Source organism: Rhipicephalus microplus, chromosome X (genome assembly GCF_043290135.1).
Source record: "Rhipicephalus microplus isolate Deutch F79 chromosome X, USDA_Rmic, whole genome shotgun sequence".
Lineage (NCBI taxonomy): Eukaryota > Metazoa > Arthropoda > Arachnida > Ixodida > Ixodidae > Rhipicephalus > Rhipicephalus microplus.
Window position 1 is genome coordinate 507,796,390 of NC_134710.1, and position 21,046 is coordinate 507,817,435.

Sequence of the window (21,046 nt, forward strand, 5' to 3'; positions counted from 1 at the left end):
GACTTCGTAGACTTTCTCCCACGACCTTTGCGTTTCCTGCGACCAAATGCGTGCACGGTCCGATACTTTTTTGCGTTTCCAGGCATGGCGATACGATCAGAAGCTTCAGAGTGCTCTGCCGATTTCGAGGCGTCACAGCGGTAACCCTTTCAAAATGGCGTCGGGTCGCGTATGCAGGCGCAAGCCGCGAGCTTCCAGCCAACCGGAAAGCGCCATTTCAGTCACGTGCACCGTTTAGCCAATGGCAGTGAGCGCGGCTCTTCGTCTTTGAGGCCCCGTTTTTCGAGCCGGGGAAGCGCTCAATGTTGCTTACTGAATAAAAAAAAACAGCTGAAAACGCGTTCTTTCAAACAAGACCAAAATGGCGCCGATCGAGCGCGTAGTTCCCGCGTATCGTAGAGCCGAAACCTGCGCTATTCGCCCTCAATTTAAAGGGCAGGACGCCCGTTTTCGGTTTTTTAAAGTTGAATAACGATAAAAGTTGATGGTATTCGGCTATGAAGTTTTGTAAATAGGTGCGCAATGATGTCGGGAACGCGAAAAGAAGGTCCGTGAAAACTCGATTTTTTGGCTGATTTTCGGTCCCGAAGTGCCGCGTCCCCCCTTAAAAGAATTTACCGATCTGTGCATTTGTCCAGAACATGGGATTTTCAGCATTTCCTCTTCAAGCGCACTTTTTCAGAGCATTGTTTTTAAGAAGGGATTAATGTTCGTTGCTCAAAATCCACATCGTTATCGGTAGCTGCGAGAATTCGCCTTAACAGAAGAGGCCTGTTACGTGGTTTGTCTTAAGCAAATTTTTTTTGCATTGAGTTTAGAGGAATCTAAACAAGCATGTTGTGTTGTTCATCTGAATCAGGAATTTGTCTTAACTGAGTTCTTAGCAGGAGTTTACTGTAGAATATACTCCAGAGGTGGAACCAGCTGGGCTCCCACATCCTCCTTTTTTCACGGATGCCGTCAGATGGCACCAATTCTACATTTGCTATTAATATTGACTGATCATCAGACTATTGCAGGCTCCTTCGAACTTTCATTTGCGGTTATTTTAACTTGTTTGCTTGCTTCCTGGTTCTTCGGAACATCGAACAGCCAACTCACTTACTGCCTGGCTCAAAGGTTTCATTTTGGCCAGATATACATATATTTTTCACATTTACCTTACCCGGTCAGAACATTTTTTTTTATTTATTATTTACAAATACTGCTTGCCAGAGGCCAAAGCAGGAGGGGCAAGATAATACAGTTGTCATACACATTTCAAAACAACATCAACAATAAAGAGAGTAAAAAGTGGAAAGCGTGACTTATTTATACAAAAGCAACAAAAGGAAAGAGTGGGGAGGGAAAAGAGGAAATAGTTAGAATAGTTTAAAAAAAAACAACTTCAAATTTCAGCGTAAATAAGATCAGGAGAGTGTAAACTGCTTGCAGGCAAATCGTTCCACTCTTCAATGGTACGAGGAAAGAAGGAAAATTTGAACAAGTTAGTACGAGCAAAATATGGTGTTAAAGAAAGTGCGTGTGAATGCCGAGTCTGGCGTGTTCTTAGTGGTGTGAGGTAGGGGTCAGGGTTCAGAGCAAATTTGCGGTTAGAAAGTTGGTACAAAAATTTGAGACGTAAGAATCTGCGTCTCGACTGCAAAGATGTGATACCATTTGAAAGCATTACACTAGTTGCAGAACTACCAGGCTTGTAAAGAGAATAAATGAAACGAACTGCCCTCCGCTGAATTTTTTCTAATGCATCAATGTTAGTTTTAGTATAAGGATCCCAGGCAATGCATGCATATTCTAATTTAGGGAGAATCAAGGATTGTTAAGCTAAAAATTTCACTTTCGTAGGAGCATCCTTAAGTTTCTGCCTTAGCATGCATAATTTGCGGAAAGCTGCGGAAGAAACTTGTTTAATGTGGGAATTCCAACTTAAATTATTCGTTAGAGTGACACCAAGATACTTGTATTCCTTAACTTCTTTAAGAGGTTGGTTAGAGAGCGTGTAGTCAGTTAGTACTGGCTTTTTCTTGTTAGTGACACGGAGCAGAACTGATTTATCCAAGTTTAGTTTCATCCCCCATTGATTGCATCATAGACATATATTGTTTAGAGTGGACTGGAGAGCTGCTTGGTCATTAGAACTAGTTATCGAGTTAAACAGAATAGAATCATCTGCAAAAAGTCGAACGTTAATAGGTGTTAAGAGATGAGCATGTGCAGTATCTTTCCTTATTTTATATGAGCACCAAATTTTTTCCCCCACTCAAGGGTTTGTTTTCAATGCCCAGAGTTTTTCAAGCAGATGTGACAGTCATCGAATTTGCTTCTAATCGTCGTGGGAAACCTGGAAAAGTCAGGGAAATCGTGAAAACTAAATTCTGAGACACCGTGGTTATGTATTGTCATTTAAAATGTATTAACAGTGGGGTGGCAAAGATCTTATTTCTACTGACTTGCTGTAAGCTTCTGGAGCGCGTTCATAAGCTCATTGTTTCAGTATTTAACACGTCACAATTCGCTTTGACAAAACCAGCATGGCTTTCACTCGTCATTTTACTCAGCATGGTTTTTTCACTGTCATGTCAGTTTAAACACAACATAGCTTCTGCACTTAATAGCCATGATCAACTAGATGCCATTTTCATTGATTATTCGAAAGCTTTTGACTTGGTGGCCTGTCATGAAAAGCTTATGTAAACTGCCAGCAATGTTAGTCTGAATTACCGGACTATCTCTGACTACACTTTTTAAAGTTGGTAACTTATATAAAAAAAAGTTTGCATCTTTTGATGGCACACAGTATTCATCAGTAACCGTCACATCTGGAGGGCTTCAGAATTAATTGCTTGGGTCTTTGTTATTTGTAATTTATTTGTGCCTATATGCCAATCACTGTGTTCTATAACTGCACTGTTACTAATGCTAATGATCAACAGGAATTAAACAAGCTTTTTTCACTGTTCTGCAAGCTCTGTGATGCACGGCAAATGAAACCTATTCCAAATAAAACAATCTGTATGCATTTTGGTAACAAAAAGCCACTGAATTACTCCAGTGATAGTTGTACAAGTTGGCGACTTCAAATATTTGGGTATTTTTTCACATAACCTAAAATGGCATGCTTATGTTGGCTACACCTCTGCAAAAGCACTTTGGAAGCTTGGCTTTAAGTGAACCATAAAAAATGCGACCATGGAATGTAAACTAACTGCTTACAAGTCACTACCGTATTTACGTGCATAATTTGTGCGCTTTCATAATTTGCGCACTCCTAATATTTAGCCAGATTTTCGGAAAAAGAAATTTTTCACTTGCATGCCTCGCCGAGCAGATGAGCGCAGTCCGACAGGCTGTGAGTGCGAAGCCTCTTCTTTTGAGGACTTCCCCCCAACTAGGGTCCCTAGAATACCGCACCCGAACTGAAACCTGCTAACAGGCCGCCGGAACTGCTTGAACGTTTGCCTCCCCCTATCTCCTAATCTTTACCACCACGATGATGGCGAGAATGCACGCTTTCGTCATGGCACTGACGACTTTCTGCATCGGAGGTGTGTGAGGGCCTGTCGTGCCAACTGTTCACCTCGTTCTCTGCATCCGCGCCGCAATGCACGCTTGGTCGATTTCGGAAGTTTAGGTTTTGCCATCCGGCTGATGCGTTTTGATGATTCCCATGCGATGTGCTACAATAATTATATATACGGTGAAATTGAAGCTCGCTGTTGTAAATTTCACCGAAGAAAACGGGAAGCGTGCCGTCGGAAAGCACTTAAAGCGGACGTACTTCAATGGGACGACCAATGGATCGGTACGCGAGAAAGCAGAAGAGTGCACGCTTGCTAGTGCAACTTTCCTGCCTTGAAGGAGGCCTTTTCAGTCATGTGCCGATGCTTAGGTCATCTGGTATCGCTATGTCATGGCACCTAGTTTCTCCCAGCATTGTTGAAAGAGCTTCAAGAAAATGAGGCGTTCGAGCGCGCTCGACGCGATTTAGAACTATGCGCTTTAGAATGGCGGTGGTAGCGGCCGCGACGATGATTCCCAATCAGACTTCACGATCAGTGATTTCCGCTAGACCGCGTGTGACCAGATCTGACTGGTTAAAGTACGTGCCAATTCTTTCAAAACTAACAAGTACACTTTGTTTGTGCTCCAATTTATTTCTTTTTTTAATGTATAGACTGCACGCGTTAGGACTGTGACACAATATTTTGTATGCGCTCCCGAAATCCCCGCGTAATTTGCACAAAATTGTGAAAAGTGTGCAAATTATGCGAGTAAATATGGCAGTTCTTCCGATACAAGAATACGCTTCAACTGTATCGGTCCCCCCACCTCACATGTGACATAAAGCATCTGTAATCGATTCAGAAAAAAGCTGTTGGATTTATCTTTGGTCGTTAGGATCGTAACCACTCGCCTTCATCAACCACTCGCCTTCATCAAAAGAGGCAACGTTCTCTTTTATATCCGCCAATGCACGTACCACAAGACAAACCCATAGACTAAATATTATTCCTTCCTGGATACACATTGACTGTTTAAAATTTTTATTTTTTTTAAGGGACGTATTCTACAACAGTGGAAAACCGCCCGCATTGTTATGATACCCAAACCGGGAAAGCGCCAATAGCTGGAAAATCTGAGTCGGATATCGCTAGCGTCCTGCATTGTTAAAGTTATGGTGTACGTAGCCCTCGCGAGGCTAACTTCTTTGAAGACCATGATCTGATCCCTCACACCATGCTGGGCTTCAGGAAGAAGCTCTCCACGCAGGGCGCCATGCTTCAACTGAAGCACCAGATAAGACAGCATGACCACATCTACGAAAGCAATATTAGGCGTAGATTTCAAGTAGGCGTTTGACAATGTCAAACACTCAATTGAACTGACCCGAATAATAAAATTAGGACTCGGTAAATGGGCGCACGACTACATCCGCGATTTTCTCGCAGACAGGACAGCGAGGATCAGCCTGAGAGATCTAGACTACAGAGAGAGAGAAGGGCAGCACCAGCACTCCTCAGGGCTCGGTGATTTCATTCTTGTTCTTTAACCTTGCATTCATAGGGTTACCCGTGAAATTGGGGGAGATTGATGGGCTGTGCCACAGTCTGTACGCAGACATTACTGTGTGGGTAACTCGGCTACACGATGGCCAAATAGAACAAGCGCTACAGAGAGCCATCGATGCGGTTTAAAGTTTTTTAGGCGGCACGAGCCTCCTCTGCTCCACTGAGAAATCGGAGCTACTAGTTTACAAACCTACGCATAGAGGTCGAAAATCGAAAGGCAGTGAACGCAGCGGAAATCACGCAAAGGGAGAAATACAGCTCACAAACTCGGAAGGCTACGTCATTCCCAAAGTAGGCATGATACACATGTTAGGCTTCTATATTGTAGCCAATGGGCACAATGGCGAAAATGTCCGCAAGTTGGAAAAAGGCGGTAAATCAGACAATCCGACTGCTAAAATGAACTACAAACTGACATAGTGTTATAAAAGAAGAAAACGCAGTTAGACTTGTGAAAGCCTTCGTCCTTAATAGAAATGCAGTACGCTGCCTCTTACTTGAAATGTCAGGTCACCGAGAAGAGAAAATTAGATTGTTAAATTAGGAAAGTGTATAAGCAGGCCTTATGCTTATCTAAAAACACAAGCACAGTGAAATTATTAGAACTAGGTTTGCACAACACGCTCGACAAATTGATAGAAGGGCATGACATGGCGCAGTATGAACAAGTTTCAAAGACGAAAAAAGGCAGACACATCCTCGAAAAACTGGGTTTACCTGATCACATGCAGCAAGGTGAAAAAAACTGACGCATGTGGGACGATGAGGAAAAAAAATAGTAATTTTTCTGTTGCCCAAAAATATGCACCCGGAACGTCGCACCAGTTGAAGAAATTGGAGGGCGCAGAACTGGCAGAAGAAATTTCAACATTGCAAGGAAGTCTTACCCAGATACGAGCGCAGGTATGGTTACGGGGCTGCGGTGGTCGACTATGAAGAGACATACAAGACGAGCGTTATGGTGCGAACCCCTCTCACCGAGACGGCTGAGCAGTTGGCCATCACCCTAGCAATGGCCACCGCCGAGACCAAAGTTGTAATTAGTGATTTGCAAGCCGCGATACATCACTATGTTAAAGGAGCACTGACATCAAATTTCAAGATCGAGATGTGCCCATCATTCAATCACTTGGTATGCATAGGTCTTGGCCAAATTTGAATGGCGTCCATCGCATCGAAGTTATTTTATTTCAACGTCAAACACCGTAGAAAAGCTAAGCAGAAAAAATGAAAAATTGGCTGCCCTGTGACATGGACACTAGTGCTACGTGTTCGGTGTGATACATTCCACAAATACCACCCTGAGTGACGATGCCCTAGTAGCAATGACAGGTACGATCCGAGTGTTATCGTGGCGCCAACTGGCGCCGAAGCGCAGAAAGGCACTCGCTAGTCACGTCTGATCTTCGTGGCATTGGTTTGAATGGTTTCGTGAAATAATCGAGATAGAAACCACCTTTCAAAGAACACCAAAAGAAAAGAGCATGATTAAACGTGTGCTTGTCGGTCGGCAAGTCGTGGAATCGAGAGTTGCAGGTGAGTTGCAGTCGTCTTGTTCGAAGCACGAAAAAAGCGCAGTGAGGGTGTCTTTTCATATTCCGTATGTGTTACACATCAACACGGCCACAAGCTATCATAAGTGGAACAGCATATAGTCGGATATCATCGCTAACAAGTAACCCGCAGTTATCTTTGAATTTTAGTTCATATGTAGAATTTGCGTCCACGTAAAAGTGGTAATACCGTGTTAACCGTGAGAGGCAGGATAAGTGGGGTCATCTGGAGGTGCAAAAAAGTACCTGGCAAGCAGGAAACATGTTCTATTTTTCCGCTGATGCTCATTCACCATAACTATATTGCATTGACCCCTCTGCGTATACCTGAATGATTTGCACGCCAAAACACACCAATATAGCTAACTGAGACATACGAGCGAACATGGCTGAAGCGTGCATTCTTGGGCACCTCTGCAGTGCTGCTTGGAACGGTGTCCATTTCGGAATCAATGTTCTGCAAAAGGTCGATTGAAGAAAAAATAATTTGTGACGTCGTGAATCGCGGGAATTTCACGCTCCAGACTATCGTATAGAACCCCAGTCGACACTTTGTACGGCAACGACAGCAATGCAGGTGACAAGGCATGACTGAATATGTCCGTCTAGCAGACGAAATGTTTGCAGGGCAGCTGAGCCTGACGTCACTCTTCTCTGTGGAGGTGTGGCGTGATCTGGAGGTGACCGCGAGGTAGCGCCACTGCTGATACTTCCAGCGCTAGAAATGGTGGGATTGCCGGCCGTTTTGATTAGTGCTAGATACCAGTGATATAAATCAATAAAAGTGATAGTCATTCATCCCACAGTTGCGTTTCAGGTCGCGAATCTCTGCTACGGTGTCTATAGCTAATCGCTGATGCAAAAACCTTGGCATGAGCAAATTTGTTGTCAGTGCTCCTTTAATGATTGTCTCCCGAGAAGCGCTGCGAATCCTAATAAATGACAGGAAAATTTTGACGAAAAATGACACTTTTGTCGTATGGATCCCCGCACACACACAAACCCCGCTGGCCGGCAATGTGGGGGTGCACGCGGTGGCTCGAGAGCTCACAAATTGAGCCGTTGCGGAATGCCGGCGCTGCCTCGATGGAAGTTCTATGCTGGGCAGAGTAGGAATGGGAGGGCTGCATAACTAGTTACCATAAAATAACACAGCACTATAAGCTAGGAAGGTGCAAGTATCCTCTGCCTCACAACAAATTAAATCCTCTGCCACACAAAAATTAAAATCCTCTGCCACACAACAAATTAAATCCTCTGCCACACAACAAATAAATAAAAACGGGCAGTTGCGTGGTGACAACTGCAAACGCATACCGTATGTATCTGAACCCAGTTCTCTTTCGTCTGTTACCCTGATCTGTATTTCACAGGAAAATACAAGGTTTGCAATGTAAGGGCAACACTGGGAATGTTCGAGTTTAGATGCCAGAACAGACAAAAACCACGAAGAGGCAGTCTCAGGTCTCAAGACGCGCTGGGGGGAGACTCTGCTCAGCTCCTTATAGAACAACTGTGGGCCGTCTAGCGTGCTGAGGAAGCCACCCGCGCCTAAGGGCTCGTGGCTGATGCCTAGGCTAAGGCTAAGGCTGGCCTCAAATTTATTCACAGTTGAAATTTATAACAATTTGGATGGTTCACTTCATGCATTGACTTATGAAAAGTTTGTTGAGAAACTACCTTACACCATCACCTTTTGATGTGTTTTTTTCCAATCTTAGTGGTTGTTCTTTTTATTTATATACAGTAACATCTGTAACCACAACTGATGAATGACTTCATTGAACAGTTTATAGAGGCATATCTCATTTTAATCTCTTACCACAATCTTAGCATTTCTTCTTTTATCGTTTTCACTAAAATATGTGCCCAATCCTTCTATACCTTAATTTTGAGACAGCAGTATTTTAAAATAAATAAAATGTCTTGTCAAGTTCACCGTACAGGTACTGACTGCTATTTATCGCCAGAAATGGAGGCACTTAATCTAATTCTTGTATCAAACTCCGAAACAATCCAAATAATATTGGAAATTTACATCCTCCTAATATTAGACGAGTTTCAAAACTGGGAAATTGTCTCGTGTATCACCCTCTGGATCTCCGATGGACACTGATTGGAGTAGTCCTACAGCCGTGTTTCATGCAATAAACGCCAGTAAGTACATTTTATGGACCATGCGAGTGTATAGCCTCTTCATAACAGTTCCACTACATCAGCGGCTATAGATAACCCTGCTCCGCTTTAGACTGATGCCCTTCTTAATTCTGATTTCTCACTCCCTACAAGTATTGCCTTTCTTCGCTAGACACAAATTGCACATAATCGGCGCAGTAGAATATCCTATGGATGCACCACTATCTTGATATGCATCATGATTCCATTCTACATAAATGGAGGAGGAATAGGTACCTAGTTACAGGTCAAGAAAACTGCTAACACTAGTGGCTAAGGTACTCTGCTGCTGACCCGCACGTCACGGGTTCGGATCCAGGCTGCGGCGGCTGCATTTCCGATGGAGGCGGAAATGTTGTAGGCCCGTGTGCTCAGATTTGGGTGCACGTTAAAGAACCCTAAGTGGTCGAAATTTACGGAGCCCTCCACTATGGCGTCTCTCCTAATCGTATGGTGGTTTTGGGACGTTAAACCCCACAAATCAATCGGAAAACTGCTAACACTGGCACCAGCCACTTTCTGGAATGGTAAGTTGCCGAGTATATCAACCCATGATTGCAGAGTGTCATAAGCTTGACTTGCTAGCTACTACCAGTCCTTACTCTACCTGTTCAGAATGGAATGATGACTCATATCAAAATGGTGATGTTTCCATACGATCTTCTATTGTATCGATACTGAGCGACTTGTTGCCAGCAAAGTTCGACAGGAACTTGAAAGAGCAGCTGAACTGTGATGAAGGCATGAGAATTTTCAGGTTTGTTGACAACTACCTGGTAGTTTTTAAAGAGGCCCTGCAACGCTTTTTCGTCTGCATTCTGCAGAACTAGAGTGTGTAGTGCCGAATACCAAGACAAACGCGAAAAGAATTACTGAAATCTGTACACGGTTACTGAATTTATTAGCTTTTAAACTTCATAACCCTAACAGATAAAAAAAATATTCCCTTACGCATTTCACCCTCCCACTGGTGTCTAAGGCCATTTACAATCACCGCGCGCTTCTCACAGAGACCTAGCGAATGACTCGGCTCATGAAGGCCATTGTGCAGCACTCTTAGTGTCGATGTGCAATTGTTTTCACATTCTTATATTTAGAAACAGAAATTGTTTTGTATCTTAGGAAGTGCCAACAGGGCTTTTATAATTTTTAGTGCACAATAACGAGACCTATCTTGGACCATTTGAATACTTCGTGCAACTTGTGTCGAACGAATCAAAACACATGGCCTGTGTCGTCACTCACACATGGTGAAGCATCACTTCCGATAAAAAGAATAGTCACTGTGTGTTGCTCTAGATTGAATACAGTGTGGCTGTTTTGTAGGAATAAAATTATAACAGCTTTGTTTTTGGCTTTGCCACTCGCACAATGATGTCAATGAATACCATAGTTCGAGAAGAAGCTATGAAAACAACATGCTTAGTTTGTGTCGCAAGGCCATCTTAAGTGTGAAACAGCTAGCGTAACCGACATCTCATCAAATCTCATTTCTACCTTTAGAATGTGCTTTATTCCTTTTGTCCTGACCCTCAAACTGCTAGTGAACAACTCGATTCACTTATTATACTTGAAACTTTTGTTCAGCGCAAATCGTACATGCTGGATGTATGAGCCTCGTGCCATGAAGCGCCTTCTAGTTTTTAATCGGGCCACAACAAGTTGGTTAAAAGAGGCATAGTGAACTGTTGGTTCACTAATGCGCTGGACCTATCCTGTTTTGATATGATAGACGCCAGCTCCCAAGCAATCAAGTGGTTCAGCTAAGAGAGGCTGGCTACCCGGATTGGCTTCTCATTTCTGTGGCTGAAGCCATAAAAAAGAAAAAGCCCGAAAAAGAAGCTAGTGCTGATGACATTCACCCAGACGTAAGCAAATGCGACGCAGTCACTGCTATTTGATTCCTGCACCAGCTATCGCACTGAATGAAAAAGGTGGGTCAATGCATAGGTGAGCAGGTAGCTTCTTTAGCATCTTACAAGCCCTCCCAACTAGCCAGAATGACATCTGCTAGTAACAAGACCAAACACTCCTGCAATGTCAGGCACAAAACCCAGTTTGTCAGATGTCACTTGAATATAATCTAATTATTTCGTTATCATGCTGTGCATGTTACAATAGGAAGATGCCTTAATGAGCGGCTTGCAAGAGCATGCGTGTAATGCACGCAGTGGCAATGAGTTTCTTGGTGCAGCATGTTGGCAAGTGTGGTTGCCATGTGCAGTTTGAAAGCACTGTTGTAATGAATAGGCACAAAGGCTATTGTACCCATATAATAATTGAAGCCGAGAAAATAGTGTGGGAACCTGACAACTGGATCACCAAACTGTCCATTTCTCTCCTAAATGAAGAGCTACAGTTCTTGGCAAATGATGCTCATGGCTAATGAGTCTACTTTTTACCTCTTGTATCGGGTGTACAAATTTTGTTTTTTATTGGTTGTTTCACAGCTAATTTTTCTTTTTCCTGTTTTAGCCATATCTTTGTGGTATAGGCAAAATAAACCTTCACCTGATTGTCTTTGCTTGTCCTCGTCTACTTGTCGTGCGTTTTTTCAATTGCGCTTTATACATCGATCATGAATCGCCGACTGGCCTAATGGTCCACTTTGATTAGGGGACACTAGGTTGGTTCACGTGGTCATCTGTAACCCGTTGCGGTTGACTCTACACAGTGTCTGACAGTTTTATTCTTTGTGGGGAAGTTTTCAGGGTGGAAGGTGGTCACGCAGGTGTGGACTCTATCGAATGCTGTTTCCATGCATCTGAGTCTGTTGTCTCGCAGATCTTGCGCAACCCGGCACACAGCCACTGGAGCCTTACGTGTATGACCAGCGGGTGACAGTGGACGGTGACAAGGTGCATACGGACACCTACTATGCCATGCCTACAGTGAAGGAGGTGCAGTCGGGCCACCGCACCACCATCCCTGCCCCACCGAAGTACGAAGGCATTGGGCCCACCATAAATGGCATCCCTGTAGGATTGCGCACCGTGAGTAAAAGAAAACAGCTTACGGACCAGAGTGTTTCTGCATATGTAAGTGACAGAACCATATGTACTAAGCTCCTGAGTCGATGAATTGCAAGCTCACCAACCTAGCCTAGTGATGTTGGGGCCCACAAAGGTGCAGACTTAGGCTTTTTTTTTCTATTTCAAGTAAAAATTTAATTATAAGTCTTCTCGTTCAAGAAGTAATTCGTTCAGCAGTGAGCATTTTATACATTTATATTGTACTTGCTCAATATCATTCCAAGTAAGGATTGGTTAGTTAGTTTTACACTGGTCTTGTTTGGTAAATCAGGGCTATGTGCACAATGAGGAAGAAGAGAAACAATTCAGCATAATTTAGATTTTTTCGTGGTCTTCTTTGGTGCATTAGGACTACGTGCATGAAGAGGATAAAAAGAAAAAATTTATTTAGCGTAACGTTTTTTCAACTAGTGAGCGAGTTAAAAATATGCAGTGTGTCGTCCTGCCAACAGCATAATGTTAGGTTTCATATCTTGAAAAGTGAACTTGTCAGCCTGTTGGTTGAACATATCTTAGGGGAAACAGTGCAAAATACCAGGACAGTAAAGGCACGCATACAACCACACATACCACTGACTGGCAACTGATGTTTATTGCGGTGAAGAAACTAAATGAAAAAAATCAACGTACTAGCTGTCATTATATTCAACAGCAAAGCGAAGTTGAATATAATGACAATTACTGCTGCCAGTGCAAAAAAATGAAGAAAAAAAACTATCTTGTGGTCAGCTAAAGTGCATGCCTGCAAAAAAGACTTGCTTTACAGCAACAGAGCGATGACACGCGAGGAGCGTGTTGCCTGTTCCTTGCAGCGTCGTGCTGCGCTCATTTGCCCATTCTTTCTGGTAAAAAAAAAAAAAAAATAATTTATTTACCAGAAAGGGGCAATGGTGTGATGAAATTCACAATGCGTTTTGGCTGGAAAACACAGTGATGGAAGTGCTGCTCCTATTGTGCCAAACTGCCCCAAAACAGAAATGCCGCTCCACACTGCTCCAAGTAGCCTTGTTCTGAGCGGAGGGGGTGGGGGTGTTTGTGCCATAGGTGTGGCAAAGTGGCATTTCCAAAGAATGTGGTAGCCTTTTAACTCTGTAGTAAAAATTGAGACTGAATACGAACTTTTAATATCATCTCTATTTACATATCCAAGCCAAGCCTGCTTGTAAGCCTACTAGCTGCCTGCTGCGATTGTCCACGACCTCTTCCATGTTCGTTGTCATGGCATATTTTGAATTCCTGCCCCGCCGCGGTGGTCTAGTGGCTAAGGTACTCGGTTGCTAACCCGCAGGTCGTCGTAACGAATCCCGGCTTCGGCCGCTGCATTTTTGATGGAGACGAAAATGTTGCAGGCCCGTGTGCTCAGATTTGGGTGCAGGTTAAAGAACCACAGAGGGTCCAAATTTCCGGAGACCTCCACTATGGCGTCTCTCATAATCATATGGTGGTTTTGGGACGTTAAACCCCAGAAATCAATCATTTTGAATTCCTGGCACTGCAGTGCACGCGAGGGAGAAAAAAAAAGGACAAGGAGAAAACCAGCGGGCTCTGCTGGGAGCGCTTGCGCACTCCTAAAGTTATTTGGCTGAGCATGCGCGTGCGAGTTTACAAATGCACACGCACAGAAAAGTTTTTGCGACTGTTCCGTCGTACGGAAGTACCCTCATCATGTCGCAGATTTGCACGCTGAGATTGCATGCGAGTGAGTTCTGATAGGGTGATAGTTTAGATGAAGCATTGTGATTTCGACTTTCAATGTGAAGTGCCTCTGTGTCGATCTGTGCTCAGACGGCGATGCAAATGAGTGGATTGCCAGCTAGATTCGGGCAACTTATGCAACCTGAATCATCGAGGAAATCCAGAATCTATAGAGGAAAGTTTACATGTCTGGTGCTTTTACAAGCGGTGAATAGACGTCTGATAACATTTGACGATGTCAATGCTATAAGTACGAAGCCACATAATGGGTATAAGTGTTACCAAAAGGGGAACTGTCACGTCGGCCTCCACATCGACCTCCTGCTTCTTCGTTTACACGGGGCTACTGTTGGTTGTGAAAAACATGTGGGTTATTTACGTCCAGGGTGTATTTCGATAGGGAGAATGCTGAATGCTACATGCTACGCGTTCGCTACTCATACTGAAAGGAATGACATTGTGTTTGTAATTGAATGCTACCAAATCATTATCATCATCGGCCTGACTGCGCCCACTGCAAGGTAAAGGTCTCTCCCAAGATCCGCCTATCAACCCTGTCTTGTGCTTTTTGCTGCTACATTATACCCATGATCTTGTCGGCCCTCCTAACTTTCTGTCTCCCCCTCGCCCGTTTGCTTTCGCTGGGAATCCGCTCGGTTACCCTTAAGGACCAGTGGTTATCTTGTCTACGTGCTACGAGCCCGGCCCATGTCCATTTCTTCTTCTTGATTTCAACTATGATATCCTTAACCCCGTTTGTTCCCTGATCCACTCTGCTCACTTCTTGTCTCTTAAGGTTACACCTATCCATCGCTCGCTGCGTGGTCCTCAATTGAAGCTGCCAAGATATTGTGCATTAAAGTTGCAGCTGTAGTGTGTAAGTGCCAATTCTGAAATCAATAAAAGTGTCACTGACTAGTACGATTGGTGCATTTGAAATGTTGTTTGCAACTGAAACCAAAAGCCCTATGTTGTCATTGCAAAGTTTGATGATACTGTGAGATTATTTTTTTTTATTTTTGGAAAGCAATGACTGAAATAAGTGTCCATTTAACATTGCTTAACTGCGGAAAATTTTTTTTATCACCAGCTTTTGCTATTTGTGGTGCTGTCGTGCATTTGGCTCATTCAGATGTTTGAGTTGCAAATATGGCATTCTTCTCATCATGCCTTTCAGATTGTACCACAGACAATGCATTCCTGAAGCAATAACCTCCCTAGCATATGACCAAAAAATCTTTGAATTTTCTATGGTTGATTATCGAGCATTCGTGCCCCCATTTAACGTGTCTAAAGTCAGTCTTTGTCTTGGACCACGGCCATTCTAGTTTTGATGGCTCAGGTGCTAAGTGAGGTTTTAAATTTCTATACTTTGCAGGGCGGTCACAAAAGAGCCCGCAAAGCTTCTTCATGAAATACATTTAGGTGCCGAAAAGTCAACAAAGGCAAAATATGAGTATGGCTCTAGTTTGTGAAAGCTAATATGTCTTGACGAAGGGAACTTTGGTTCGCAAATCTTGTTGGATTGTTTTATCAACCTAAATTGCTGCAGCTTTTCCTAAAGAATAACATGTTTCTATGCTTCAAGGCCTTTAGATCGATGCCATCACTACTGCTTGATAAGAAGGGTAATTATATGCTGAGCACAAAAACATTAAACTGACAAGTTTATTGCTAGTGGCTTTGAAATGAGTGCCATGCAGAAATCTGTTTTTATACTAATAATGCAGAGTTAATGTGCATATTACTAGGAGCATAGTGTGTTAAAGATGGTAAAGTCTTGCATGCTGCACAAGTGTCTCAGAAACATTCATTTTGTGATTAACTTTGTACTATGGCAGCTTTAGGTCTGTAAGCCCTGCATCCAAGCTCATGGTGCTCATTCCACACACACATGGTCTAGCCAGCTTCAAGCTGTTGCCTTGTGGGCATAAAAGTGGTCATAAATCTCATGTTAGTGCTTAGACATGCATGGATAAAAGCTGGAACACTGCTGGCTGCTTTTCTGGGCAGTGGAAGAATGACTACTGGGAAGAACACTTTAGAGGAATTTTTTCATCTGTTTTTATTTTCTTTGTTAGACACAATAATAATAAAAATGCCAATGATTAACACTGAAGATGAGGGAAGTAGAGGGGATGTTATGTGTAATTCATCATCATCATCGGCCTAACTACACCCACTGCTGGACGAAGGCTTCTCCCATGTTCTGCCAGTCTGTGCTTGCTGCTGCCACTTAATACCCGCAAACTTCCCAGTAGCATCTGCCCACCTAACGTAGCGTGTATTAGCACAGTACATAAAAGAAAGGGACATGACACAGATGTAGACATAGGTAGGCGCTAAACTTCCAACTGTTTATTTCATGCCAAGCACACCCATTTTATACATTCGCGACAAAGCAGAACTAATCTTGCACGTGTTCTTAAACCAAGGAACGTTATTTCCTTTTCTGACAAGGAAATCGATGACGAGCTTACACACAAATGGCCTAATTCTTCTGTAGCCTCGGCTTCTTTTATCTCCCGTGTGAGCCGATCTCTAGAACGACCGATAACTATGCAACTATACAGATCAGGGGAGCACCCACAGCCTTTGCAGTGTACCGCCAGAAATCCTCCCACCGTAAGCTTATTTTTCGCGTTATAGCAGTGCTCGTGTAATCTGTCATTGAGACACCGTTTTGTTTGCCCAATATAGTACATCCCGCAGGATGTACTATATTAGGGCCTACTTATCTCTACGTCTGTGTCGTGTCCCTTTCTTTTATGTACTGCGCTAATGCACGCTACGTTCATGGATTACCAACTCGCCCGATCAGCAACCTTTCTGCCCACCTAACTTTCTGTCTCCCCCGAACCCGCTTGCCTTCTCTTGGAATTCAGTCTGTGATGCTTAATTATCAGCGGTTATCTTGCCTTCTATGTACGGGCCCTGCCCATGACCAATTCTTCTTGATTTCGACTATGATGTCCTTAACACCTGTTTGTTCCCTGATACACTCTGCTCTCTTCTGGTCTCTTAAGGTTGCACCTATCATTTTCCATTCATTCATTCATTTTATTACCTCAAAGGTCCCGGTTGGGATATTACATGAGGGAGTGGGTATTACAAAGGCTAACAATATAATGGTAGTTATGATGGGATAGTTTCGATGAGCCGTTTAAATGCTTGGGTGTCGATGATGGTGGTGACTTCGGTGAGCAGGTCATTCTAGTCTTGGGCTGTGCGCAGGAAAAACGATTGATGAAAGGTCACAGTATGGGCTTGTGGTGGATATACTGCGTTACAGTGACTGATGCGGGAAATGCGGTGGGCTCTTCTGATGTATGGGTTATCTAAAGGCAAAGAATGGAAGAATTTATGATAAAGGTTAAGACGTGCGATTTTGCGGCGCTTAGCCAGATCGGATAAGTTAATCTCTGCTTTTAGTGCCGAGATGCTTGATGTGTATGAATAGTTAGACAGTATAAACCGTGCTGCACGGTTCTGGACAGATTCGAGGGCGTAACTGAGGTTATTGTGGTGAGGGTCAAAAATCTCGTTAGCATATTCTAGCTTTGGCCGGACAAAGGTTTCGAAGGCAACTTTTTTAATAGAAGGAGGAGCGAGGGAAAGGTTGCGGCATATATACCCTAGAGTACGATTAGCAGAATTGATTATGTGGTTAATATGACAGGTCCAAGTTAGGTCACGCGAGATGTACACACCAAGATATTTAAATGAATCGACTGTAGTAGTCTGGTTGTTATTGATGCTGTAGTTATAAACAACATGATGTTGACGACGGTGAATAGACATTAACACAGTTTGTTACATTCAAGGACATAAGCCAAGTGTTATACCAGTTTTGTATGCGGGTGAGGTGACATTGTAGTATGGAATGATCAGAGGGGTTATTATTTGCGCGGTAAAGAACACAATCATCTGTGAATAGACGGATGTGAGAAGAAATATTACAGGGGAGGTCATTAATGTATATCAAGAAGAGGAGGGGACCAAGTACGGTACCTTGCGGTACGCCTGAAAGAACGGGTGTTAGAGATGAAGAGCGTGAGTTAGCATAAACAAATTGCTGACGGTTGGTTAAAAATCCTCGTATCCAGTTTAAAACACAGGGGTGGATGTTAAGACGGGATAATTTTAATAAAAGACGACCATGGGGGACCTTGTCGAATGCCTTTTCGAAGTCTAAGAATATTGTGTCAGTCGGAATGTTACGGTCTAGGTTTACGTGTAGGTCATGCAGAAAAAGAGCAAGTTGAGTGTCACAGGAGTAATGTTTGCGAAAACCATGCTGACTTCGGTGAAAGAAATTTACAGATGTTAAGAAGTTAGCAGTATGCGAGTATATGATATGCTCCATTACTTTACAAGAGACGCTTGTTATAGAAATCGGACGGTAGTTACTCGGCGATGCTCGGCTTCCTTTCTTGAAGAGTGGGATGACCTTGCCCACCTGCCAGTCATGTGGAACTGAACCGCTTTCGAGTGATTCCTGAAATATGAGCGACGAAAATTCCATTCCATTAGTCACTGTGTCGCCCTCAACTTAAGTTGAACCCTTTTTGTAATCTTCCAGGTTTGTGCTCCGAAGGTAAGTACTAGTGAGATGCAGCCGTTATATACCTTCTTCTTAAGAGATAGTGGCAATCTACCAGTCATGGTTTGAGAGTGCTAGCTGAATGTGCTCCACCTTGTTCTTATTCTTCTAGTTACTTCAATCTCGGGGTTCGGCTCCATGGTTTTTACCTGTCCTAAGTAGACGTAGTCTTTTACAACTTCAGGTGCACTATTACTTATTTTGAAGCGCTGTTCTCTTCCAAGGTTGTTGTACATTACTTTTGTTTTCTGCAGAATAATAAGACTAACCTTTCTGCTCTCCTTGTCTAATTCAGTAATCATGAGATGCAATTTGTCCCCTGAGTCACTCAGCTATGCAATGTCATTGGCGAAGCGAAGGGTACTGAGGTACTCTTTATTAACTCATATCCCGAGCTCTTCCCATTCTAGGCCTCTGAAAATGTGTGACTATGCTGATGCAAATGTGGAGAAATTATAGTGGAAGAAAAGATAACTTGCTACCTGCAGGGACCGAACCTGCAACCTTCGAATAATGCGCCCAATGCTCTACCGATTGGGTTACACATTGGTAGATCACATGAAAGATGTGGCACCCATTTGTCACACCTGGTCCTGGTGCCACAAAAATTCATGAATGATCAAGCTGACAATGGAAAAGATTTTGAACGGGCTTTTGGATTTGGGGTTTTCTTGTCGACAATCTATGACATATCGGTTGTCTGACTGTTGCTGATGCATCACCATCAATACCCAGGTTGACGCAGAGGCACTTAACGTGGACAGTCGGAATGACATTGCTCCACTGAAACTATCACCCTATAAAAACTCACTCGCACGCACCCTCAGCGCACGAATCTGCGGTGTGGCTATTGACAATTATGTCAATAGAACAGCCTTCCTGTGCATGCGCACTCCACCAGATGACCTCAATAGAAGAACCTAGCGCACCCAGCGAAGCCCGCTGGCTTCGTCCTCAGCCTCTTTGTTTTCTCTCTTGTGTGTTCTGGGGCGCCAGGAATGAATAATGCGCGTCGTCGTGCGTGTGGAATCACAACTGTATGCGAGCTCTGAATGTCTAGGGACACGGTGATATTTCAGGCCGTGGACCAGACGTAAGTACAAATGGTGAAGTGAAGCACAGCTGCACTTCAGCGTAGTTATGGCTGCCATGGACTAGACGACAATGCTGCAGTGGCACTTTCAAAGATGGCAGGTAAGGCTTAAAACGCTTCTTTCCCTCTCTCTTTCGCAGCTCGTACGTTTTTTTTATGCTTGCTTGAAAGTCTATTTTGTCGCAGTAATCTTGCACAAGATGCAGAAGTGACTGGTAGAATTAAATGCGCAACTTCACAATTGTGCGTGCTCTTTCTTTTTTAACTGCAGTTGGAATCATGTGGGCCACAGTGCATGCATATCCACTTGCCTTCTTTCATTTGTTTGGGCAATCTGCAAGTTTTCGTGAACACATGTGGGAGCTTCTCTGATCTGCATTGTCAGGACCTTCAAACAGCTCGGGTGAAGGAGGGGAATGAGCTTCAAGCAAGCGGGGTTGAACGACTTGCTAGTAGGCAGAAATTGCGGATCTCACTTAGACTCGCTCATGAAATATATTTCATGCTTAATGTTTACTCGTACTCAGGCTCACAAAAATTTCTTTGGCCCAGACTCATTCGGACTCACTCTCACGAAATTGTTCTTCAGCGGGATTTGCTCGAACTCAAACTTGCCAAAATACCCGTATTACCCAGACTCACTCAGCTTCAGACTCACGGCTCAATCAGACTCCGAGTGAGTTCGCTCCCGAGTTTTTCAGCCTAGAATTAGCTTTTTTTGACTATGGTGTCAAGGTTAGTTAAAGGAAATGTATCGCTTAATCGGTGCTCTTTTGATATATGTAGTACCTCCGTGTACGAGTTTTGAGTAGTTTCAAACTAACGACATTTTTCTTGAAAGAGATGACAACATAAGATATATTTATCAAGAACTTCTGTGGAAGAGGAGGCAGCGTTGATGTCAAGGCACCTCATATGTGATTTGCACCTTTAGTCAATAAATATTGAAATGGTGCATGAACGATACTCCTTTTCAATACGTGTGAGTAAACATGAGTATAAAAGTGAATTCAGGTAAGGCTGATGAGGATAGAAAGGAGGAGTAAGTAGGACCATAGGTCAGCCAAACAAAAAAGAAATAATAATAAAGTATCACTCAGGTTCACTCAAGAAATATAACCTTGCACTTTTGAATCACTTGGACTCTCACTCGTGAAAATTTTCTTCATCCGGACTCGCCAACATATTACTCAGCCAGGCACCCTCAGACTCGTGGCTTAATCTGAGTATGAGCGAGTTCACTGGCCTGTGCTGGCGGGTTGATTGTAACGTCCGGCATGCATTCTTCCCAGTGCCCATTCCACCCAATGGCAAGTGTTTCATTTGTGATGTGTGAACAATGGCAATTGACTGTCTTCCATTCTTTGTTCAAAAGAAACAAAGAAAAGTGATTGTGTGCTTTTGTTTTCTCTTCAGGGTTGCCATTGCTGGCTATTTCTCATCAAATCGGCAAATTTAAGTGGCCCGTGGTGACCTGAAATTACGAATGGGGACATGACGAATTTTTGGCGATTTTCTGCTGAGGTCTCAACTGAGTCATGCGTTCTATACTCGGTGTCTTCAAAATGAATGGGTGACAGTATTTTTTTTTATTTTTCGTAGTTTTAGTCCCACTTAGTAGAAGGCACATTTTATGCACAATTCAGCACGTCCGTTCTGTTCCTCCTATGTATCTTTTCAATTAACCTAGATCTTGGAGGCACACTGGTGCATCTGCCAGCAACCTCCCAGCAAATTTAGATCAGTGGACAGCTTTGTGAGCTGCGAGACGGTGGTATTGTACTATGTTTTTTAGGGGCTTTAAAAACTTGAAGCTTCTGTAAAGT

At 43.3% G+C, this 21,046-nt stretch overlaps 1 protein-coding gene across 18 annotated transcripts in view; it reads left to right on the forward strand.

The window, feature by feature from the left end:
• CAP (Cbl-associated protein) overlaps positions 1 to 21,046 on the forward strand; it is a 1,014,121-nt gene that overhangs the window by 720,188 nt on the left and 272,887 nt on the right. For all 18 annotated transcript variants that reach the window (XR_012887795.1, XR_012887796.1, XM_075881103.1 and 15 more), the window contains one exon: positions 11,582 to 11,790. Coding sequence is in view for 16 of the 18 variants with exons in the window: in XM_075881103.1 (XP_075737218.1) it covers positions 11,582 to 11,790 (209 nt within the window). In the remaining 2 variants the exon portion in view is untranslated. The remainder of the gene's footprint in view (positions 1 to 11,581; positions 11,791 to 21,046) is intronic.